This window comes from Strix aluco, chromosome Z (assembly GCF_031877795.1).
Source record: "Strix aluco isolate bStrAlu1 chromosome Z, bStrAlu1.hap1, whole genome shotgun sequence".
In the NCBI taxonomy this organism is placed as follows: domain Eukaryota; kingdom Metazoa; phylum Chordata; class Aves; order Strigiformes; family Strigidae; genus Strix; species Strix aluco.
The window spans coordinates 82,520,059-82,543,793 of NC_133971.1; the positions used below are offsets into that span (position 1 = coordinate 82,520,059).

Below are 23,735 nucleotides of genomic sequence, written 5' to 3' on the forward strand. Positions count from 1 at the left end.
TGATGAAAGCAGTTGTTGGGCTGCTTTAATCTGTGCAAAAGATTTGTTCACTTTTTATGAGGTTCCTGTATGGAAGTGGATGAATAAGTGGGAATTTAAAATACACCTTTATAGTTTAAAGGAGGTTTATAGTGTAACACTGTAACTATGTTTATAGCATAACACTATGAACAATGAACATACCATGCTGCATACCAAATGCCTTTTCCTTTTACCAGTTATGGTCTCTGTGTCTGATGATGCTACCATGAGTCTCAGCGAGAAGTATCTTGGTCTGATCAGCCAATTTTCAGTTTTTCAAATTAACAGCATTAAAAGCAAATTATTTTTTTTAAATACATCTATGATCATTTTCCATTACTTTTAGATCACAATTCAAAATTAATCAAGGATTCTTTTAACATAGAAACGCTATGAGTAAAGTCATTAGTGGCAACTCTGTAGCAGGTTAACTGCAAAAGTAAGTGGATAAACAGGTATTTGTAATTCTGAAAAGACTTGAAATAGCAGCAAGAACAACACTAGTGGCAGTCCAACAGGGTGATTGTTTTATTGTTGCATCCTACGAAAAGTCTACAGTTCTACTGTCACTTTATTTCTGAGGAATTAATAAGCTTATGAGCATTACGAAGTTGTACACACTATACGTTTTGTGTTTAACTTCATAAAACACGTGGAGAGGAACTGTAGAAATCTATACAAGTTGGCTTTTGTTATCAGTTTATTCCCTGCTGAATTCAGCGCAGCTGGGAAGGTTTTGTCTCTCCTGTCTGCTGCTGAACCAGAGCTTTCATACAGCATTCTGGCCAAGGTGGCAACGGTCTTCTCCTGAAATGTGAACGTGTCTGGACTTGTCCCAGGGTTGAGCCCTTGACATCCCAGACAGGGCTTCAGCACCTTCCCTGCTAGAAAATGTCAGTGACGCAGACACGAAGGACCGCAGATACTGATGGACCACCTCTGCAGTCTTCTAGGAGCCACATAACTCCCCTAAGAAACCTCCTGAGATGACAACACGGTTCTGTCACCTTAACCATCACATGAGCCTGTTACAGTTGGCTTGCTGCTAGTGTGCATGGACCCATGCAAGGATACTGGGAAGTCTGAGTACTGAAAAGCAGAAAAACTGGTAACTTCACAGAGAGAAAATCTCTATCTTGGGTGGAGCACAGTGCCTTCATTCACTTATATGCCACAGAAAAATAAACTTCACGTACCATTTCACGTGTGCTGTCAGTGGTTCAGCCTTCAGGCCAGTGGGTGCAAGTGAAATGTATCCATTTAGAACAATTTAACGTTATTCGCACTTCTCTTTACTTGAGATAATATCACTGAATGTTAACAGCATCATGTCTTATGCTAAAATTTTCTGCTTGAGCACATCAAGCAAAGTAAACTTTGTGTAGATGCTCAGCTCTGTGTAGATGCTGTTTTCTGTCATCTTTGCTCTAATGAAAGTGAACTTGCATACCTGATGCGAAACGCTATGTTTACATTAAATCAGTACAAATAAATGGCAATTTTAAGCCCTATTTAATCATCACACCAAGTGCAAATATACACCTACAGTCGCACACATGAACGACGCAAGTGCAGTTTGTAAAGACTATGGATGTAAAATTCCGTGATGGGAAAGGTGTATCGTGTTTAAACCTCTTGGGCTGGTCTGTCCCTTCTCATGCTGGAGAACCGCCTGTAAATTACGCTTTTCTGCTCAACTGAGTAAAATCTCCGGATAAAACCGTGGAGATCCTCATTTAATCTCTACATTCATCACATTCATTAGCAAACTACTGAGGGCGAGTTGCCGACTCGAAAACCCCAGCAGCTCCCTGTAAAGCCCGGCGGCGGCTGCAGTGGCAGTGCCCGAGCCTCGCTGCCCGCCCTGCGCGGCCGCTGCCCCCGCGCCCCGTCTCTCCTCCAGCCTCCAGCAACGGCGGCGAAAGCGCAAGTACCCGTTTCCCAGGAGAAAACGGGGCCCGTGCCCCGCCAGCCTCTGGCTGCGGCAGGCCCCGCTCCGCCGCGCCCGGGACACGCGTGGCGGGGGGTGGCGGGGTGCAGGGGCTCAGCGCGGCACCCAGCGGAAGCGGTACCCGCCGCCGGCGGTGCGGAGGGTGAAGGCGTTGCCCTGCGGGAAGGCCAGGGTGCGGATGCCGCCCGCGGCCCCCAGCGCGGCCCGCAGGCTGCCGCCCCCCTCCGCCCCCCCCTCGTCCGGGCGCGCGGCGGCGCGGCCGGTGCGCAGCCCGCGGAAGGCGCCGTGCAGGCGCGGGGGCGGCCGCGGGCGCTTGGGCGCGGGGCTGCCCCCCGGGCTGCCCCCCAGGCTCCGCAGGGCGGCGCGGCACTTCTCCGACACCGCCTGCAGCATGGCGTCCACGCCCGCCGCCTCCTCCCGCGGCTCCGGCCGCCCGCGCCCGCCCCAGACCCCGGCCGGGGCGGCGGCGGCAGCGGCGGCGGGAGGAGGAGGTGGAGGAGGAAGGGCCGCCCCGTCGGCGCCCTGCGGGAGAATCAGCGTCTGCCGGGGAGGAAAGAGCGCGACTTTCCGCGGGCTGCGCCGCACCGTGCGTCCCCGCTCCACACTGTCCCGCACTGCTCCTTGCCCACACCGCACGCCCCCCCCCGCCCCGCTGCCCTGCCCCACACCGCCCCATCCCTCCCATCACTGCCCCCTGCTGTACCACGCTGTCCCCCGCTGCCCTTCTCCATCCCGCGCTGCTGTACCACCACCCCCCCCCCGCGACCCAGACTGCCCTGACCCGCCCCGTCCCACCCCACCACCCACCCCACGGGCCTACACTGCACCACCCCACACCTCCTCCTCCTCCCCCCGCCGCGGCCCTGTCCCACCTCGCACTGCTCACCTCACCCCGCGCCCTGTCCCCCACTGCACCCCCGCACTGCAGTGTCCCCCACAGGGACCGGCTGGGCCGCGGGGCAGCCAGGCCAGACGGGGCGGCAGCACTCACCTCGAGGACGGCGGCCAGCTGCCTGGCCTGGCTCGCCAGCTCCTTCAGGTGCACATTGCTCGCCCGCAGCGTCGCCAGCTCTTCCTGCCTCTGGGTGAGGGTCTCCTGCAGCTGCGAAGGTCAAGTGGGGACAGGGGCGGGCAGGGGATGCTGCACACCGGGGCTGTGCAGCCGCCTCAGCAGGATGCGAGGGAGAGAAACCCAGCGGGGGGCCCTCGGGGAGGGCTTGGGAGCCCCTACCTGGCTGTTTGCCTCCAGGGCATGGCCCAGCGCTTTCTGGTGCTGGTCGACCAGGTCCCTCCAGCACGGCTCAGGGGAAGGCAGGCGCTGCGAGGCCGTCTGTGCCAGCGCACTGCTCTCCAGCTGCGGGGCACAGGGGCCAAAGGCCTCCTCGTCAAGTGAGAAATCAAAGTCGGTGCAGTCCACTGGCGGTGGCATTAAGGTGGCTGCATCTGGAGGGAATGGCCACAGGTGTTAAAACAGAGGTGGTTTTCACGTCCTCTCTGCCCCCGACCCCAGCACACCATCCCGGTTCAGAGCATCCCCCCGGTATGTCTCAACATGCTTTTACTCTGCTGCAGCAGCTGTGCACCCTAAATCTGTTTGGACTTAATTTCTATCTCCCATGGGAGAAAGCTCAGTATCAGCCCAGGTACCTCTGAGGGGGTGCGCCTTACGGTGCCTTACTCACTGCTTTACAGAATGTCACCAGGTGGGACAAGCGTGCAGTGAGTGGGCATCCAAAAACCCAAAAACAAAGCAAAAAAGGAGGAAATGGAACACAGCGTGACTGCTGATGTGCACAGACAGGCGTGTTTGGCTCAGGTAAGGAAATATATCTACTTGCCAGATATAAAATCATCGACAGCATCTCTGAACTCCTGGAGATCAAAGTCCTGTCCATCCTGGAAGCAAGGACCCTGGGAGGGGTGAAGGAAACTTGCCTGTGAACGGAGCCCAGGGCTCAGCCCTGCCTGCGCTGCCCACACTGCTCCGACACTGACTGCTGCCGGTCCTCAGCACCTTCCCACAGTCCTGGCACCCCCGGGCACCTATCCCCTCCCCTGCCCTTGCCACTAACGGATCTAATGCATGGGACAAGACACTGTCCTCCACTGTTCCCATTTCACAGGTGGGGGGGGGCGGGGGGGGGGCTGCCAGCACCCATCAGCTTGAGGGGGCCATCCGCTTGGGTGCCCTGCACCCAGGGCGGCCAAGCCTGCCCCAGCCGGGGGGGTTACCTGCTGCAGGGTCACAAGGCCAGCCGGGGTGGTGGGAAGGATGGGGGCACAGGCTGCCAAATCTTGCCAGTCGATGGTGGTGAGTGCTGGGGACAGCGAGAGACAGCCGTGAGGAACCCGGGCAGCGGTGGGCACAGCGGGGGGGGGGGGGGAGGGGGTGCGGCGAAGTGGGAAGTGTGGTCGGGGGGCATCCTCAAGGAGCACGCCCGGGGGGACGCAGGGCTGGGGGGCGTGGTGGGGGGCACCGGGGGAGGACACAGCGAGGGGCATGGAGGGGGGACACGGCCGGGAGAACAGAGTGGAGGGCATAGTGGGGGTGTCACGGCCAGGGGGTGGGGGCTGGGGGGCAGGGTGGGAGGCACGGGGAGAGGGGCACGGCCGGGGTGTCAGGGCTCTCCGCCGCGGACAGACTCACCGAGGGTGGGTGCGGCGGGGGCCGGCGGGGCGCCGCTGCGGCGCGGGCGGGGGGGGGGTGCTCGGGGGCTCAGGGCGGCCGGAGGGGTCCCCGCCGCCCCCCCGCCAGGACGGGCCGGCTTCTTGGCGAGGCGGGCGGGCGGGCCTTGGACCCTGTTGGGGCAGATGCTGCCGAAGGCCCGGCGGCGGCCGCCCTGCTCCATGCTGCCGCCGCGGCACCGGCACCGATCCCGGCACCGGCGGGCGCCCTCCGCCCCGCGCCCCTCTCGGCGCCGCCCCGCGGGCAGGGGCGCGGGTAGGGGCGCGGGCAGGACCGGGGCCATGCCGGGAGCTGCCCGCCCGCCTTCCCTCCGCCGGGGCGCGGGAATCTCCCGCCGCCTGCCCGGGCCGCGCCGGCGGCTCCCGCGCCCGCGGAGCCCTTCCCCGCGCCCGCGGAGCCGGGGCGGGCCGGGGGGGCTACCCCCGCTAGGGAAAAACCCCAGGAGGGGCGCTGCCGGCCCCGCGGCCGAGGCCGCTCCGCCGCGGCTGCCCCCCCCCCGCCAGCACCTCGGTCCCCCGCCCCTACCCCGGGCCGCGTGTGGGAGTCGGCTTGCGGGCTGGGCTGGTTTTTGCAAGGATTTTTGTTAAATGCTAGGGCTAAGGGCCGTCAGCGTGGAAAGCATAAGTCGGGGGCAGGAGAGGAAAGAAACCAGCCCGCGGCATCTTGACTTTGCTGAGCCCCGCACCGGGAGAGGGTCGCCCACTGCTGCTACGCTGAGCCCGGCTGAAATCACCGGCGGGGCTGGCGGAGGATAAACCGGCCGTTAGCCTCGTGTGAGGGGCTCGTCGGTATTTTCGGCCGCAGCAGTGTAGACAAGTTCTGCTCTTTCTGCCTGAACACCTGCTGCTCGTTAGGGCTCAGAGCGCAGCCCAGTGCGCAGTTCACCCCTTCCCTACTGCCCTGAAAGGCGAGCACCCCCGCGGGCGACTTTAGATGTGTGTGCGCTCTTCTGTGCACAAAGACAATAAAATGAAGAAAATAAAATATTTTGTGACATCACGAAATTTCCCTCTTTTCCCCCCTTGAACGTTTCCCATGCTACAGTGCCAGGTTGGTTAGGAGTATGCACCTGGATTACAGACCTGCTGGAAAAATAGTAATCAGCTGTTTTATTATGTAACATTTTGTTTTCCTACAATTAGGTCAGTGCATCTAATTTTTCTTTTTCCCAAGCCACTACCAAGCCAGTGTCAGTTTGAAATCGGCAATGACACCACAGGGCATCACTGCTTTGTGGGGGCTGGAGTTAACTGTTGGGGTGAACTCGTTCTGTGCCAGCATGTTTCCTCTCCCAGCTGTGCACACGCACTGCCAGCAAACGGACGAGCACAGGTGACAAGTAGAAAAAAGTTTATTCAACGTTCATCTGGTCCTTCCACCGCCATCTTTACAGACCATCCTCCAAATAAATAATACAGTACTTGAGATTCTGCATGTTATTTACATGCTGGATTTTAAAGAACAGCGAAGGGACAGTGCAACTGACATACAGTAACATCAAGTGCAAAACGTGATCTATTTTTTAAAACGCCAGTGACACTAACGCTTAGTTGACTACACTCTGCATCAACTCCACGGTGCACAGACGACGAGCAGCCCGCAGCCAGCTCAGCCAAAGGCCGAGACAGACACCGCGGCGGCCACAGGGACCGGCGACCGGCGGCCCCGCAGTCAGCGGCCGCCCCGCAGCCAGGGGCACTTCTGGGCCACCTCCGGAGGCAGGAGGAGCGGCAGGGACTGCCCGTTCAGCGACACCAGGAGCTGCAGCTGGTCCATGCAGTCCCGCAGGAGCCCCTCCGGGTAGCCGCTGACCCGCAGGTCCAGGGGGCTGCGGTGCCGCAGCAGCCGGTCGGCCAGCCCCAGGCTGCCGGCGGCCAGCAGCGAGGGCGCGTACTTGGTGAAAGCGTAGTCGGCGAGGCTGAGCTCCGCCACCCCCCCGGCCAGGCTCCTGGCGTCCGCCGCCTCCCCCGCGTCCGCCCCCTCCGCCTCCAGCCGCACCCGGCTGAAGTGCTCCAGGAAGAAGCTGACGGTGGGCGCTGCCAGGTCGAAGCCCAGGCGGTGCAGGACGATGCACTCCAGGTTGCAGAGCTGCTGACGGCTGAAGGCGCCGCAGCAGAGGACGAGGAGCTCCTTCACGCTGGGAGGGTGCACCTCCACCTGCGAGGGAGGGAGCGGGAAGAGGAGGGGGGCAGGCGGTGGGGACGCTGCCGCCGGCGGAAAGGGTGCGCAGCCCGGCGCGGCTGGGGCCCGGCTGGCGCCGGAGCCGCTGGGGGTGGCCGAGGAGGGGCTGCGGAGCCCCCGGCGCGGGGGCAGCCGGGCTGCGGGGCCGCCCTACCTGCTTGCCGGCGATGAGCAGCGCCGTCACCCCCAGGAGCTGGAAGCAGTCCGCCGCCACGGGGGTGGTGGCGAGGAAGCGGTCGAGGATGTTGACGGCCAGGCAGAGCGCCTCGAAGGAGAGCCCGAAGTGCCGGTGCACGGGGATGAGCCAGCTGACCAGCTTGCAGCGCGCCTCCGCCGTCACCTGCGGCACCGGGAGCAGGGGGTCAGGCCGGGCCCCTGCCGGGCTACCCCCGCCCGCCATCATCCGCCACCCCCACCTGCGGCTGCCGGGCCAGCGGCTCCTGCGGCTGGAAGCGGCTCTCCAGCCCCTTGCGGGAGCGGTACCAGCTCTCCCCGTAGTCGCGGAAAGCCTGCAGCTCCTGCGGGCTCTCCCCCGCCGCCGCCGCCGCCGCCGGTCGCCGCCGCCGCCGTGCCGGTCGCCGCGGGCAGCGGCCGGGGGAGCCGCCGGGCCCCCGCCGCCCCGGGGTGCCGCCGCGCCGCCTGCTCGCCGCCGTCACCATGGCGGGGGCCGGCTGTGCCGGCTCCGCTGCCGGGAGCGGTGGCGGCGGGTATTTGAGCGGCAGGGCGGCCCCGGTGCCGCCACCGCCCGTCCCCCGGGCACCCCCCGCCGCGGGGAGGTCGGCCGGGCACTGCCGGAGCGCCGTCTCCACAACACAATCCGAAAAGGGGCCGAGTTAGCGAAACGCCTGGCTCTTCTCTGGCGCCTTCTACGGGGGCAGGCATCGCTGGGCTGCGGGGGGGCAGGGGGCCCAAACCGGGCAGCAGCGCCCTAAACCCCACCGGGTCAGAGCCTGACCCGAGCCCGCTGAAGTTGCTCCGGCTCCGGTTTTGCCACTACTTAAACAAACGTCTCTCCCTCTCCTACCATTTTGTAGCTAGACTGCTGGGTTTAAGTAGTGCCTTCACTTGGTCTCAGGGGGAAAGAGAGCACAAACACGGGGGGGAGATAGCCTGGGCAGCCTGCAAGACTGTGCAAAACTTAACAGAGGGAAGGAACAGCAAAACTTACTACAGTAGCTGGGAGAGACAAGGATCAGGGGGAATAGGGAGGAACACGTGTGAGAAAAGACAGAGTACTTGTTCACAGCAGTCCATACCATCTCATTATAAAGCATCTCCTTAATGCAAACCATATAGAAAAACAAAGACATCTATAAGATGTATTGCTTTAATACTGTAAATTCAGAGATCAAAAAAAATTACACTTGGAAAACCCACATTAAGAAGCATTTGTCTTCTGTCTGCACACATCTAATGGAATTCTATTCAACTGAGATTCAGGACCCAAGCTTTAATCATTACTACAGTCTGCACCACCAGTGATAGTAAAGATTAGTATGTTAAAACAAGAAAAAGAGGAACTGACCACAGCCATTTTTATATTAATAATGAACTGCTTCCATCCATCATTTGTACAGTCAGACAAATGGCACCAAATATATTGTAAAAGCTAAACATACTCAATGTTCATCTTTAAAAGCAATACAGAGAAAAGTAAATTCTATGTAAAATCATGCAGTCTTTCCACATCATGGCTGGTATCAAACACACTAAGCATTTAAATACTTTCAGTTAATGTTGGAGTGCGTATGTCCCCTGCCATTACTGAAGCTCTGCTTTGTTACTGATTTCTGGTTTCAGTTACCATTCTCTGTTTTTATCAGTTCTCTGATGATGTGTAAGACCTTGTCATCTAGGAAAGAAAAACACACACAGTAAGTGGAAAAAGGTGAGCTTAAAAACTGGTTCCCAAGTTTAGTTCTCAGCAACTTGAAATCTTAATGCTTTAGGCTATGCCAGACTCAAAAGCATGACAAAAGGGCAAGCAGTATGTCCACAGTACATTAGAAAATTTATAAAATTACTCAATGTGCTGGTTGTGGCCATTTCAGTATTTCACAAAAGACTGAGAAAGTGATGGGTGAACTACAGATGCATTAGCATAGAGGAACTCACTTTCTTCCTCCAAACCCACAATATTCTTCTGAACATCCAGTGTTCAAAGTTTACATTGTGCTCCTCTACCCCTTCATATCGGGGGCCAGCACGCAGTTCCCCATCATTAACCTAAGCTGTGGGACAACTTGCGTAACACTTAAAATTCATTCACGTCTGAGGTCCATCACACAATCTAACTTCTGTTTTGAGACGCACACCTTAACCATTACCACCACTACCTTGAGTGTCACCAGGGGTATCTTTAAAATACCAGTTGTGCAGATCTTCACACATCTCGGGTAAGCCACCCAATACACTAGGATTAGTAGTGACTTTGTGGGTGTCTCTCAAGATAATGGAATGATACTCATGTCACACTAACCTACTGGGTGAGGATGCAGTGTACTAAAGTTTCCTCAGGTTACCCCAAGGTCCGTTTAACAAATAGTAATGTCAGCAATGCAGTAAAAGTTACCTTCAAGTGACATTTTAGGATTTTCAAGCTTCTTCTTTAGAACAGACTCAATGAGAACTCTCAGCTGTTTGAAAATTACCGCTATCTTTACAGGAGCCTATAAAGAACAGAGAAGACAAACATTTGCATTACTCAGACATTTTATACCAAAATATAAATTAAAAGATTACCTTACATACAAACAGAAGTTTTCAAGAAGACTCTTGCAAACATGATGCATATACATGATTTTAAGCATATGGATAGTGGACTCAAGAAATGACTGGGCTTTCATTATGCCCTCATCTTTAAGCACCCGTTTTTTGTAGCATCACAGCCTAGAGAACAGCTCAGAAGGGTAACTCAGAATATGTTCTCAGACATATCATGAACAACGAGCATATGGTAAAATTATTAATTTACCAATATCCTTCTTACTCTAATTGCTTTTTTCCAAGGCATAAAAGTAGAAATTAATTTATACCTGAAATAAAAAAATATCTACACATTTCCCTCTCAGGAGGTCCATCTAGCCTCCTGAGAAAGCAGTCACAAACATCTCCTAAATCTCACTAGGAATATGCATATCAAAACCTGAAGGCTTTTTCCAGAATCCTTATTCCAATCTTTATTTATATGCTGCTCATGGTACAATAAGTAACTATTATGAAAAAAGCACAAAATGCAACATATTCTTCTTAGCATCTCAGTAGAAAAATAGACATTCTGAAATACACTACAAGATGTAATTGGCCCAGCAACCGCACAACTTATAGCTACCCAGGGAACATAAAAAATCCTCCAAACCACAAGGGAGCTGCTTTTTAAAATTCCATATTCATGATAAACAGTGAATTCAATTAGATGGTTGCTTGCTTGCATCAGAGTGCAAAAAACTAAAATGTTTTGTGACTTACAGTCTTCCTTGAGTATAACACGACCCACAGGAGCACAGAAAATTGTAACCAAGTAGCTGGCAGGCTAGCAAAAACCAGTGTTTACTATTTAACAGAGTTTACAGAAGATTTTGGCACCTCACTGTTTCAATTTTTGTCTGCAAAAATATGCTAAAATGTACTCAGTTTTCCCATTCCCAAATAAAACTTTTTCACCTGGAAAGAAAAAACCCTGAACAAAAAAACCCAAACACCCCAAACCCAAGCAAACAGGTATTTTCCGCTTGGATTTCTTCCTTTCCTAAATAATTCTGTTTCAGCTATAAAGCAAAATAAATAGTATTCTAAAGATAAATATGTATTTACATTATTATAAGATTGTAGGAAAGGGTAATATAAAATAGCACACATCTGCTTTCAGTACTAGCTCTATAAAACAAGGCTTAATCTATATCCTTTTCCAACACCTTTTCTGAAAGAACTGACTTTTTTTTTCATAGAGAGGGAAGTGATTTGTTACAAGCTGCATATTACAAGCCTATTCTTTAGAGTGCGATTTGCTAAGATTGTTACATGTGTATAAAATCTCCCATAATTCCCTTTAATTCTCTCCTTCCTTCTTCCCTGTTGTCTTCATCCCATGTATATAGCGTTCTGAATTAAGCTTGCACATCAACTGTGTAACACAAAAGCCCATGGCACCACAAAAGGTAGTTATCACTGCAATGCACCTGAAAATGGATCCAGCCATCAACTGTCAGGAGACGCTCCCGATGCTGGACTTCTATATCCCCACCAAAAAGCAAAATGGGAAAGGGTGATATTAAAGTAGTTTCTCTCAAATACACCTTAGTGTACCTCACCTGCATATAAACAAACACAAGAATTAAAAACAACAAAAAAACCCAAACCACAGAATCTGTAACACCAAATTTCATTGCTACTTTTAAAAGCAAAAAATACACTTTCTTCCTTTTAAGATCCAATCAACACAAGTCACTGTACACAGAACAACTAATGGCAATTTGTCTGCCTTAGACCGCATAAAATACATCACCTCTAAGTAAGTGACCAGGCTTATACACTACCAGGAAATTAGCTGAAGCCACAATTTTCTTGTCAAAATTCAAACAGAAAGGTAACATTAGCTTAGTGCTGTTCAGAGAAGACACATCAAAATTAATAAACCTAGTAAAGTCAAAGGCAGGTAAAACTCTTCTGTTATACATCATTCTTAGCAGCAGCTGGTTTGTCTATCTATATCCACACATGCACATCCATCCATGCATAAATGTGGGCACACATGCAGATACATAGAGTAAACTACGGGGCTCAGCATATGCTACTTCTGGCTTTGGAGCCTCTAAGATAAAGACTGAATGGGATGGCAAAAAGTTGTAGTGGGAAGAAAGGAAACAAAAAGAGTGCATCTTCACCCAAGTGCAGGCTTTGGGTCTACTGTTCATGGAATAACTTACCTGCTTTAGCTGCTGTCTTGCCCTTACACAAGGTTCTTGGGGGTAGGAAGTATTTTCAGCTCTCCAAAAAATACTATCACTTCATACGCACTAAGAAGTCTAATGTAATTTCCTGCTTCTCTACAGTGAAGTTGGCTATTAAGCAACTGCTGTCAAGGTTTTGTTGTGTCAGAAGTGTAACTAAATATAAACACTTGAGTTTAGCAAATAGCTGACAAAATTTTCAGTTGTGAGGAGGAAGAAAGCGTCAGGAAAAAAACGCAATTCACTTAGGAAGTTCAGCAGTCAATTACACTGACATGGCTATTTCTTTTTATTATTGGGGATACGCGAGGCCTGTATCAAGTTTCAGATATAGAGTCTGCTTAGAAGAGTAAAACAGAAAAGCACACTTCAAAGGGTTACTACTACATATTACTGCTTAAAGTGATCGTATTAAAAAAGTCAATGATACTATTAAATGACTGTCCTGGTTTAGCCAGGATAGAGTTAAGTTTCCCCAGCAGTGGGGGGGAAGCTCTAGCCGGGTTATTCAGATACCCTGCGGACGTCATGTCCTGGCGCCAAAGCGGGACAGTCAGTCACCACGCGTACTGTGGGATTTGCTCTGTTCTCACTGCTGTATTGGTAGATATTTTGCTCTGTTCATTGTTATCACTGTTATTGTTATTGTTTGTTGCGTTGCAGTTGCACTGTTGTATTAAACCTTTCCTTATCTCAGTCTCGGGGCTTTATATTTCACTCCCTTTGTGGGGGAGGGGCAGTGGCCGCGTGGTCTCAGACCCCGGCAGGGACTAAACCACCACAACTTTGGCGCCCAACGTGGGGCTTGAGAAGGCTGAGATAAGGACAAAAGGAGAAGGTGTGTTAGAGCCATCTGTTAGGTGTAATTTTTTTTCTGTTTTTATTCGTATTGTTTGATAAGAAACGTTTGCAATGCTGGCCGACTTGCTTGCGTGGTGGGGCTGGATTAATCCTTATATCCCCTGTGTGTTCCCAGTGCTGGTGTTTGTTCTCGGTGGAAGATGTATCAAGGGTCTTGTTCTGCTCTACTGGTTACTGTCTGCTTATAATGGGCTCGTATCGCTGTTTGTGGGGGTGAACTGGTACCTGTTTGCTGCCTGGTCTTTTGTTTGGGGTCTCACCCCCTCTGTGGGTGAGCCAGGGGAAGAGATCCTCTCGGTTTTTGAGAGTTTCAGCTATCCCTGGAGCCTCCTGGCCACTGTGTTCGCGGTACAATGCTTTCTGAATGTCTGCCAGATCTTGTTTTGGGCCATGTGGTACTTCTCCAACAATAGCACCACCTGGAAACCTGCCCCAAGGGCAGATAGTTATAAATGGCTAGGTATGTGGGAGAAGATGGGCAAGTACCTGAGTCAGTGGTCACCCCCAACATTCTGGGATTTCACTCCCGAACAAGTGCAGAGTCCTGATAAACTGGTGGAGTGTTTGGAAAAGGTGTGCTGCCAATCTGACAAACCCCGGGAGATGCAACTCGCTGCGATGTGTTGGGGGCTTGCCCATGCTTACCGCATCGCCCTTAACACTGATCACTGCCCTCAAGGGGGAAAAAGGGCTGCAGGGTCTGAAAGTGAACCTGCTGGTACAGCAGCTGGGCCAGGGGGACAGGCAGTGCCAGTACCGGTCGCCTCCACCAGCACAGCAGCTGGGCCAGAGGGACAAGCAGTACCAATATCAGTTGCCCCGATACAGAAAACCAAATATACCAAAAAATCCCCTCACAGTGTACAGGGTGATGATGAACCAGGCCCATCACGAGAGCAGGAGGAAGAGCCGGAGGTAATCATCCAATCTCTATCCCTCAGTGAGTTGCGAGATATGCGGAAGGATTTCAGCCGCCTTCCAGGCGAGCAAATTTGCACCTGGCTGCTCCGGTGCTGGGACAGTGGAGCTGCTGGTTTTGAATTGGAAGGGAGAGAGGCCAAGCAGCTGGGACCTTTAGCCAAGCAGGCTGGTATTGACAAGGCAATAGGGAAACAGGCTCAAACCCTCAGCCTTTGGAGGCGACTCCTGCTCGGTGTGAGGGAGAGGTACCCCTACAAGGATGATGCTTGATGCTCTATGTCGGTTAGGCAAGTGGACCGACATGGAGAAAGGCATTCAAAACCTCAGGGAAATGGCTGTGTTTGACATGGTCTATGGTGATCTGAATGATGAGCAGTCACCAATGGATCCAGATCAGGCCCCTTGCACACAGCTGATGTGGCGGAAGTTCCTGCAAAGTGGACCAGAGGCACATTCCAAAGCATTAGCAGTAGCGTCCTGGTGGCGAGACACCCAGACTCAGACAGTGGATGAAGTGATTATCCAGCTCTGGCAATATGAGGGAAGTCTCCCTTCCTCCCAACATGCTTTGGTTTCAGCTGTAGAGGAACTGTCTCAGAGGCTCCAGAAAGTGGAAGAGGACATGTCCTATGTTCCACCTGCACAGGCCGATGTCTCAGCCATTAGAAGCAGTCGCTTCCCCACCCAAGAGAAGGACAGTGGAAGGCACACACCACGGGGCACCCTGTGGTTCTTCCTCTGTGACCATGGGGAAAACAGGAGAAGGTGGCATGGACAGCCCACTTCCAACCTAGCTGCACGAGTACAGCAACTGAAAGGGAAGACCACCATGAAAGGGGAGTCTTCCAAGAGAGATGCAGCTCCAGTGTCTAGTCGGAAATCCCCTGGACAGAATAGAATGGCCAACAGTATGCTTGACCCTCTTGAGGGGACCAGGAAGTCATTCCTGCAGGAGTCACTCTTAGATCAAGTGAGTGATGGTGAGCAGGATTAGAAGGGCCCTGCCTCCAGCCAGGTGGAGGAGAGGGATAATCGGATTTACTGGAAGGTGTGGATCCGATGGCCTGGCACATCAGAACCACAAGAATATAAGGCCTTGGTAGACACTGGCACACAGTGCACCCTGATGCCATCAAGTCACAGTGGGGTCAAATCCATCTGCATCTCTGGAGTGACAGGGGGGTCCCAACAGCTGACCCTATTAGAGGCTGAAGTAAGCTTAACTGGGAAGGACTGGCATAAGCACCCCATTGTGACTGGCCCAGATGCCCCGTGCATCCTGGGTATAGACTACCTCAGGAGAGGGTACTTTAAAGACCCAAAAGGGTACCGGTGGGCCTTTGGTATAGCTGCCCTGGAGGAGACTGAGCAATTGTCCACCTTACCCGGCCTCTCAGAGGACCCCTCGGTGGTGGGGTTGCTTAAGGTTGAAGAGCAGCGAGTGCCAATTGCCACCAAGACGGTGCACCGGCGGCAGTACCTCACTAACCGAGATTCCCTGGTCCCCATCCATCAGCTGATCCGTCGACTAGAAAGCCAGAAGGTGATCAGCAAGACTCATTCACCTTTCAACAGCCCTATACGGCCAGTGAGAAAACCTAATGGCGAATGGAGACTAACTGTAGACTACCGTGGCCTGAATGAAGTTACGCCAGCGATGAGTGCTGCAGTGCCAGACATGCTAGAGCTCCAGTATGAGCTGGAGTCGAAGGCAGCCAAGTGGTACTCCACGATTGACATTGCTAACGCGTTCTTCTCCATCCCAATAGCACCAGAGTGCAGGCCACAGTTTGCGTTCACTTGGAGGGGTATCCAGTACACCTGGAATTGATTGCCCCAGGGGTGGAAACACAGCTCCACCATTTGCCATAGACTGGTCCATACTGCACTGGAGAAAGGTGGGGCTCCAGAACACCTGCAGTTCATTGATGATATCATTGTATGGGGGGACACAGCTGAGGAAGTCTTTGAGAAAGGAAAGAAGATAATTGAAATCCTCCTGAAGGCTGGTTTTGCCATCAAGCAACAGAAAGTTAAGGGGCCTGGAAGGGAGATTCAGTTCCTAGGAATAAAATGGCAAGATGGGCGTCGCCACATCCCAATGGAGGTGATAAACAAGATAACAGCCATGGCCCCACCAACCACCAAAAAGGAGACTCAGTCTTTCCTGGGCGCTGTGGGGTTCTGGAGGATGCACATCCCAAACTACAGCCTGATTGTGAGCCCTCTCTACCACATAACCCGCAAGAAGAACGATTTTAAATGGGGCCCAGAGCAACACCAAGCCTTTGAACAAATTAAGCAGGAGATTACCCAGGCAGTGGCCCTCGGGCCAGTCCGGACAGGGCAGGAGATTAAGAACATGCTCTACACCACAGCTGGGGAGAATGGCCCTTCCTGGAGCCTTTGGCAGAGAGCAGATGGGGAATCCCGAGGCCGACCTCTAGGCTTTTGGAGCCGGGGATACAAAGGCTCTGAAGCTAACTATACCCTGACTGAGAAGGAGATACTGGCAGCGTACGAACGAATTCGAGCTGCCTCAGAAGTGGTCGGTACTGAGACACAGCTCCTCCTGGCACCCCGACTGCCGGTGCTGGGATGGATGTTCAAAGGAAAGGCTCCCTCCACACATCATGCAACAGATGCCACGTGGAGTAAATGGGTTGCGTTGATAACACAACGGGCTTGAATAGGGAACCGCGACCCCCCAGGATTAGTAGAAATGATCATAAACTGGCCAGAGAGCAAAGATGCTGGGATGTCACCAGAACAAGAGGTGAAACATGCTGAGGAGGCCCCACCATGTAACGAGCTGCCAGAGGAAGAGAAACGATATGCCCTGTTCACTGATGGGTCTTGCCGCATTGTGGGAAAACATCGATGATGGAAGGCTGTGGTGTGGCATCCCACACGGGAAACCACTGAAGCTGTTGAGGGACAAGGTGAACCGAGCCAGTTCGCAGAGGTGAAAGCCATCCAATTGGCTTTGGAGATTGCTGAGCGAGAAAAGTGGCCGAGGCTCTATCTCTACACTGACTCGTGGGTGATGGCAAGTGCCCTGTGGATGTGGTTGCAGCAATGGAAACAGAACAACTGGCAACGCAAGGGCAGACCCGTCTGGGCCGCTGAAGTATGGCAGGACATTGCAGCCCGGGTGGAGAACCTCGTTGTGAAGGTGTGCCATGTGGACGCCCATATACCCAAGAGTCAAGCCACTGATGAACATCAACATAACCAGCAGGCGGACCAGGCTGCTAAGATCGAAGTGGCTCAGGTGGACTTGGACTGGCAGCGTAAAGGTGAACTGTTCATAGCCCGGTGGGCCTATGAGACCTTGGGCCACCAAGGCAGAGATGCAACATACAGGTGGGCTCGAGATCGAGGGGTGGACCTCACCATTGACACCATCGCAGAGATCATCCATGGATGTGAGACGTGTGCTGCGATCAAACAAGCCAAACGGGTGAAGCCCCAGCGGAATAAAGATCGATGGATGAAATATAAATATGGAGAGGCCTGGCAGATCGACTACATCACACTGCCACAGACCCGCCAAGGCAAGTGCCACGTGCTCACAATGGTGGAAGCAACCACTGGGTGGCTCGAAACTTATCCAGTGTCCCACGCCACCACCTGAAATACCATTCTGGGCCTTGAAGAGCGAGTCCTGTGGCGACACGGCACCCCAGAGAGGACTGAGTCGGACAATGGGACTCACTTCCAAAATAACCTCATAGATGCCTGGGCAGAAGAACACGGCATCGAGTGGGTCTACCACATCCCCTACCACGCACCAGCCTCTGGGAAGATCGAGCGCTACAATGGACTGTTGAAAACTACATTGAGAGCAATGGGGGGGTGGAACCTTCAAACACTGGGACACACATCTGACAAAGGCCACTTGGTTAGTGAACACAAGAGGATCTGCCAATCGAGCTGGCCTGGCTCAGTCAAAACTTCCACGTGTTGTAGACGGGGATAAAGTCCCTGTGGTGCGCATGAGGGATCTGCTGGGAAAAATGGTCTGGGTTAGTCCTGAGCCAGGCAAAGGCAAACCCATCCACGGGATTGTTTTTGCTCAAGGACCTGGGTGCACCTGGTGGGTGATGCAGAAGGATGGAGAGGTCCGATGCGTGCCACAAGGGGACTTGATTGTGGGTGAAAACACACCGTGAGTTATACTGTGCTTTTGTCAATTTTTCTTTGTCAATGCTAATTGCTAAATGGCAGCTGGATGTGACGCACATGGTATAGAATAAAGGGATGGATTATGTCCTGGTTTAACCAGGATAGGGTTAAGTTTCCCCAGCAGTGGGGGGGAAGCTCTAGCCGGGTTATTCAGATACCCTGCGGACGTCACATCCTGGCGCCGAAGCAGGACAGTCGGTTAACACATGTACTGTGGGATTTGTTCTGTTCTCACTGCTGTATTGGTAGATATTTTGTCCTGTTCATTGTTATTACTGTTATTCTTATTGTTATTGTTGTTGTTGCGTTGCAGTTGCACTGTTGTATTAAACCTTTCCTTATCTCAGCCCGGAGGTTTTTTATTTCACTCCCTTTGTGGGGGAGGGGCAGCGGCCGCGTGGTCTCAGCCCCTGGCAGGGACTAAACCACCACGATGACACAAATGTAGTTTCATTTACAGCTAGCAGCTTCACCACAAACAGGTATGTTCATGATGTTCAGTCTTAACTCTTCAGCACTCAGCTGACTCATTTTTATGGACTTTAGAATCATTAGATACTGAAGACTCTTAAGATGAACAAGACATTCAGATATACTTTACACTGGTGTATGCTGTTTAACATTAGAGGCATAAGTCCACTTTCACACAAACTGTTAGCTATATTCACTATTTTCACTTACCTTCTCCTGGTAAAGGAGCCATCCATATGTCTGTAAGTCTCGATTTACAGAGGAGGGATGCACTTGCGCTTTACCCTGAGCAGTTTCTACCATGCAAGCCAGCTTCTCTGTAATATCTACAGACTTCGTATATATTACTTTTCCTATGTTTTCATACAGCCCTGCAGTCAACACAGCTTTAAGAAGAGCTATTTCATGCAGAGAAAGGGATTGTGTGGCTCCATTTCCATCCCATCCACATTGTGTTGTAGGTGCTGTGAACCCTGCTGCTCTGACCACTCTTATGAGTTCTTGCTTCACATCCTGAAATTATTAAGGTGTTAATAAAACTCTGAATTTAAGAAGGTACATACTCCATCAGCAGGCAACAACACTCCATCCCAAATATTCATGCTCTCCAGGGGAAAATATCTTACTAGAAAAACACTTGTATTTTCTGCAATCACTTTGGAATACTGGCTGTTTCTATGAGAAAAAACATTACCTGGAATATGGAATTTGATATATGGTACTATATATATGGCAAGTATCAAATCCCTCACCTGTAGTTAAAATAAAAAGATACATACATTTGTATCAAAGACCCATTTCTGCTTAGGAGAGCTCAGTCACCCAAACTTAAATAGGAAAGACCAATTAAAACATTTTCTCAACAAAAATAAAGGTCATTTACTTAAGTTTGTGTCTCATCTTAGATACCAAAAAACCCCACAATCCAAGGTTTAATTTCTGAGTTTTGATTCTCTGGTGGAAGTAAGAACTAGTTTCTCCAATGGCAGTGACTACAAAGATGCATATCAACGAAGTGTGCATATCAAAACTCAAATGCAGACACAGCTACCTCGATTGAGAGTGTGCATTTCATCAGTCCCTAGCATTTCACTTGTTTTTGTCTTGTCTGAATAGTAACTGCAATGTATCACATCTTTAAGAGGGCATGACATTCTCAGAGGGAGATTTTAACAAACAAGGAGTGCAGAGCATAATTATTTCATTTACCTCCAGAGTTAACAGTGAAGTCCTATTAAGGAAATTTCTTCCACAATAAGTCATTTCAGCACGATACCCTCCTTCTTGTCGAGCCCTTTTCCACCTAAAGAAAAAAAGTGTTTTATTACAGGAAAAAGAACCACATCAAGAGTGTAACAATATGAAAGTGGTAGTGAATTAAAAGGCAATACTGTGTTTTGGTCAGCATTCTCCCCTCAGAACTAGAAATAAGTGGCATTAAGATAAATGCTGCTGATCTAAGAGCACTCCGGAGAACATGTCTGCAACAAATTTGATGGATACTAACAATAATACAAGGTAATTTTCTCTCAAAAATTACACACTTCTGTCCACCTTGACAGTTGAAACAATTCAGGTGTGGTTTTTGAGACTTAGTGATAATATCCTAAAAAGAAAACAGTATGTATGCCATTTTATAATATATACATTTGTACTTTCTCAAATACAAAATATTCAGGTCAGAGTATCACAAACAGGAAATACTTTAAACGGTAGGATAAACAGTCACGGTACACCTCTGTACATGTGCAAGCATAGTTAAAGAGTTAAAGGATAAGGTACTGAGCAAGCTAGCCAAATACTGTAACACAAATGATATCTTGTAATTCTGAAGAGAAAAACTGCAGGTGCAAACAATTCAAGAGAAGATACTTATTAAGAATTCTTTACAGAACTATGTTACTTAAGTGTTATCTGCATCTAGCTATAAGCACAGGAGAATTATCATTTACCCCAGATAAGCATTGTAGATTGTTATATGGTCTGAAACTGCCATTGCTAGAGATGATTTTGCAAGATCTGCTTCATCTTTTCGACCAATTGGTGTAGTAAATGGGGATTTTTCTGTCATAACAGCAGCCAGAGTTGCCTGCAATTAGTAAAGTACACATCTCTTACAAGTATTTCATTATAAGCTTACAGGTTTATCATGCAAATAGCTTTAAGTTTTCTTTCACAGTAATATTTAATGATACTTCATCTTCTACATCTTAAGGAAGATTTATCACCATAAGAATTTCCTACACAGAGTTCAGAACTTACTTATATTAGAGACATTGCTTACATAGTGCCTTATATACACTGATAAAAATAATACATTTCAAAACACACAAAACATTTTGTCAAATGTCAGAGCAGTACCTGATATAATACAGCGAAGGTCAGATTAAACAACTGCTTTAGACTATACCACATTAACAGGAGATACTGAGAGAACACTGAATTTTAACTTCCAGTTTTCTGCAACTAACATACCCTTGCTTTCTCCTAATTTGCAGTAAATTATATGCATTAGGTGAAAGTGTAAACTGTGCCACAGTCTTCATATAATAAATTACCACATCATTTAATTTGCAATAGCTTAACATCAGCATGTTCTTGGGCCACAAACTATGGAGTAATCCAGACTGGTCTAACCCACATGTAAGAGGGCTTTTTCTGTAAGCATCATACTCCCTGGGATTGTAACAGACAGAACTAGAAACCAAGTCTGACTATTCCCTTATGAATAGTACCTAGGAGTTCAGAATCATAAAATCATTTAGGTTGGAAAAGCTCATGGAGTCCAACTGTAAAGAATACTTAGATTGTTCCCCTCCATGATGTCCAGCTGTCCTCACCTTAATATAAACATTTCAACTTCTTTCATCATCCTTTCAAAATATGATGTCACAAAATACCAGATTAAGAGTAAAGAGTTAACCATTTTTATGCCTTTTTTCAAAATTTAGATATAAATTATTATTTTTTTTTTTAATACTCACCACAGGATCCAAGCAGCCAAATATAGCACCAAATATAAGCATTTTGCCAATCTTTACATTGACAGGAAGGGCTGCAAGGTGCTGGCCCAATGGAGTCAGCTTGGGCTCATTTAACAGACAAGCCCCAATCTTCCTCAGCAGGTTCATTGCATTACCAATGACTTGCTGCTGTGGAGGGTCTAATGCCCTGGAAAGGAAATCTTCAGGAGAGCCAAGATTGCACTTCTGTGGAGTAAATGGGCATATATTTCAATATAAAAATTTATTATAATACACTTTTAGAGTAGCTATGAAGGAAACTGGAAAGCTGTTCTTGCAATCAAAAGCCCACATTCCTTTCCCTCTAAACCAGCCTCTTGGTTCCCAGAATGCAGACAAACCCCAAATCAGGTTAACAAAGCTTCACTGTTTGGAACGACTTTGTATGGCACAGCCACTGCTCAGAGAATCACATTACCAATGGTCACAGGAGACTCTCAAACCTGATGAGATACAGTTCAAACCTGGCACTAATTTGCCAGGTTGCTAGTTCTCCTATGCATATTCTACTCACTCAGGATGGGAGGAATTGGGGAATGGAATTGCTTCCTTAAGCAGAAATCAGTTTGAAGGCTATTTAACTAAGTTTGAATTGTCCCTTTGAGGTAATCTGGAATAGTACAGTATGCTACTCTCACTGAGCAGCATTCCCTGGATTTTCCAACACGCAGGTACTGGGTTCCCCCCTGCCCTGGTGGGAGAAGACCACACTGGATAAGGGCTGTCCTAGCAAACCTTTTTAGCTAACAAGGTCAGTAATTCCAAAACCACCCCCCCACAAGAGAATGAGGATATAATTCCTCCAAAGGCACATGTCATATTTTAGCTAACACTGTCAGTAATTCTAAAAAAACCATACCATAATATGAAGGCATAATTCCTCCAAAGGCACACGCAGTATTTCTGGAACAGAATATTCCATGAAACTTTCAAACCTGCAACATCGTAAAAACACAGAATTACAGATATCCAATTTAGTCTTTGAATTCAACTTACAAACTCAGGTTTCACATGCTCATTCTTTGCAGATGTTCTTTTGAGGGGCAAGAGGCGGGGAGTGGCACATGTTTTAATACAGGGATAAACCATTCATCTTTTGAATTAAGGTGTGTGTGGTAGCTTGGAAAGCATTTCAGTGAAAGAGAGGGAAAGGCAGTGACCCTGATTTTCAAAACAGGTTTTTAAAATGCATACCACGCAAACTGAAAGTCTTGCATATGGCTAAAATGCACGCTTCACTGGTTATTTCAAAATACTTTTACCTTAACTGCTTCTCAGCTGAAAGTTGCTTCAGACTTTCAGACAAGAAGGAAAAAAGTTATTCCACTGCAGTACCAGAAACTAGTTCTGCAGTACTGGATAATTTGATATATTCCCCAAATCTTATCCATAGAGATACAACTTCAGAAGCCTACAGATTTTTCTGATAAAAAAATTCACAGTTCAGGAGGTTAGGTTTGTGTATATTTGATGCAGGGCAGTAAATGATATTAAAAACTCATCTACAATTCCTTGGTGCTGCACTTTCCGTTAATCATGACAATTTTCTTCAAAACACATTACAGAGATACCAAGAATAAAATTGGCTTTTTTAAAATCAACTATAACACTGTGTTACTGTAACACTTTGGTCTTACAATTTTTTTTTTTTTTTACAGTTTAGCAGTTCCAGTTTGTAGTAAAGTGAATTTCAACAAGACTTCTTGTTTGTGCACAGAAAAGACAAAGATATTTATGCGATTTACAAAATCTTGACAACTAAGTTTACAGTACCTGTCTCTGGTGTACATTCGGAAGCAGAATCCATCCCTAACACGCCCAGCTCTTCCTTGTCGCTGCAGAGCACTAGCTTTACTTACAAAGGTCTCTTCCAGGGAACTCATCTGACTGCTTTCATGATACCTTAAAAATTGCAAAGCAGGTGCCCATTCAGATTTCAGAATTAAAATTCTGATGTATACTTAAACACTAGCATATTGATAATATATCTAAATAGTATTTATTTGAAAATATTATATTTAGTTTTGAAAACTAAGCGTACCTGGGGGAAACTGTACACCATAGAACCTTGGATACAACTCACTAATGAAAATGTAAAAATTAGAAAATGAAAGAGCTATTGTATTATTTAATCTCCCTGGCAATTCAGAATTTTTCTAACACACTCTGTAAGGCTTTTCACATTTAAAAGGCACAAAAAAACCCCACTTCTAAGAACTGAGATAGCATGAAAAGGGTTTACTTTATTTTTAAACCAGTACTTAGTCATACTTCTCCAAATCTATGAACAATTCCCCTTGCTGTTCTTCACACCATTTGAAAAACCAAGATTCATTCCAAGCTTGTACCTGAACTGCAAGCTGTTCAATGAGCTCAGCACATTTTTCATTCAGAACTGTAGCTTAATAAGGATACTACAAAATTCTTGCAGTACTAACCTCTAAATGTTTACAGTAATCACAGTATCATTGATGTAAATCACT

General features: G+C 49.3%; 2 protein-coding genes across 3 annotated transcripts in view; both read right to left on the reverse strand.

Annotated features, from left to right (window-relative positions):
• Positions 1–6,329: 6,329 nt before the first annotated feature.
• CCNO (cyclin O) lies at positions 6,330–7,498 on the reverse strand. The gene is made up of 3 exons (XM_074813156.1): positions 7,256–7,498; positions 6,994–7,179; positions 6,330–6,815 (listed from the first exon to the last, which is right to left on the reverse strand). The coding sequence occupies exons 1-3, from the start codon at positions 7,496–7,498 to the stop codon at positions 6,330–6,332; spliced, it is 915 nt and encodes a 304-aa protein (XP_074669257.1).
• A 654-nt stretch (positions 7,499–8,152) lies between these two features.
• DHX29 (DExH-box helicase 29) overlaps positions 8,153–23,735 on the reverse strand; it is a 32,271-nt gene continuing 16,688 nt past the window's right edge. For both annotated transcript variants that reach the window (XM_074812091.1, XM_074812092.1), the window contains 9 exons: positions 23,026–23,154; positions 22,112–22,187; positions 21,214–21,438; positions 20,182–20,318; positions 19,439–19,532; positions 18,440–18,742; positions 11,018–11,149; positions 9,412–9,508; positions 8,153–8,691 (listed from right to left, as the gene is read on the reverse strand). In XM_074812091.1, the coding sequence (XP_074668192.1) occupies positions 8,636–8,691; positions 9,412–9,508; positions 11,018–11,149; positions 18,440–18,742; positions 19,439–19,532; positions 20,182–20,318; positions 21,214–21,438; positions 22,112–22,187; positions 23,026–23,154 (1,249 nt within the window). In that variant the 3' untranslated portion in view covers positions 8,153–8,635. The remainder of the gene's footprint in view (positions 8,692–9,411; positions 9,509–11,017; positions 11,150–18,439; positions 18,743–19,438; positions 19,533–20,181; positions 20,319–21,213; positions 21,439–22,111; positions 22,188–23,025; positions 23,155–23,735) is intronic.

Coding starts and splice junctions, on each gene's coding strand:
- CCNO (XM_074813156.1), bottom strand. CDS start 7,498: ATGGTGACGGCGGCGAGCAGGCGGCGCGGCGGCACCCCGGGGCGGCGG. Junction 7,180..7,255: donor CGCTGGCCCGGCAGCCGCAG/GTGGGGGTGGCG, acceptor CCGGTGCCGCAG/GTGACGGCGGAGGCGCGCTG. Junction 6,816..6,993: donor TGCTCATCGCCGGCAAGCAG/GTAGGGCGGCCC, acceptor CCTCCCTCGCAG/GTGGAGGTGCACCCTCCCAG.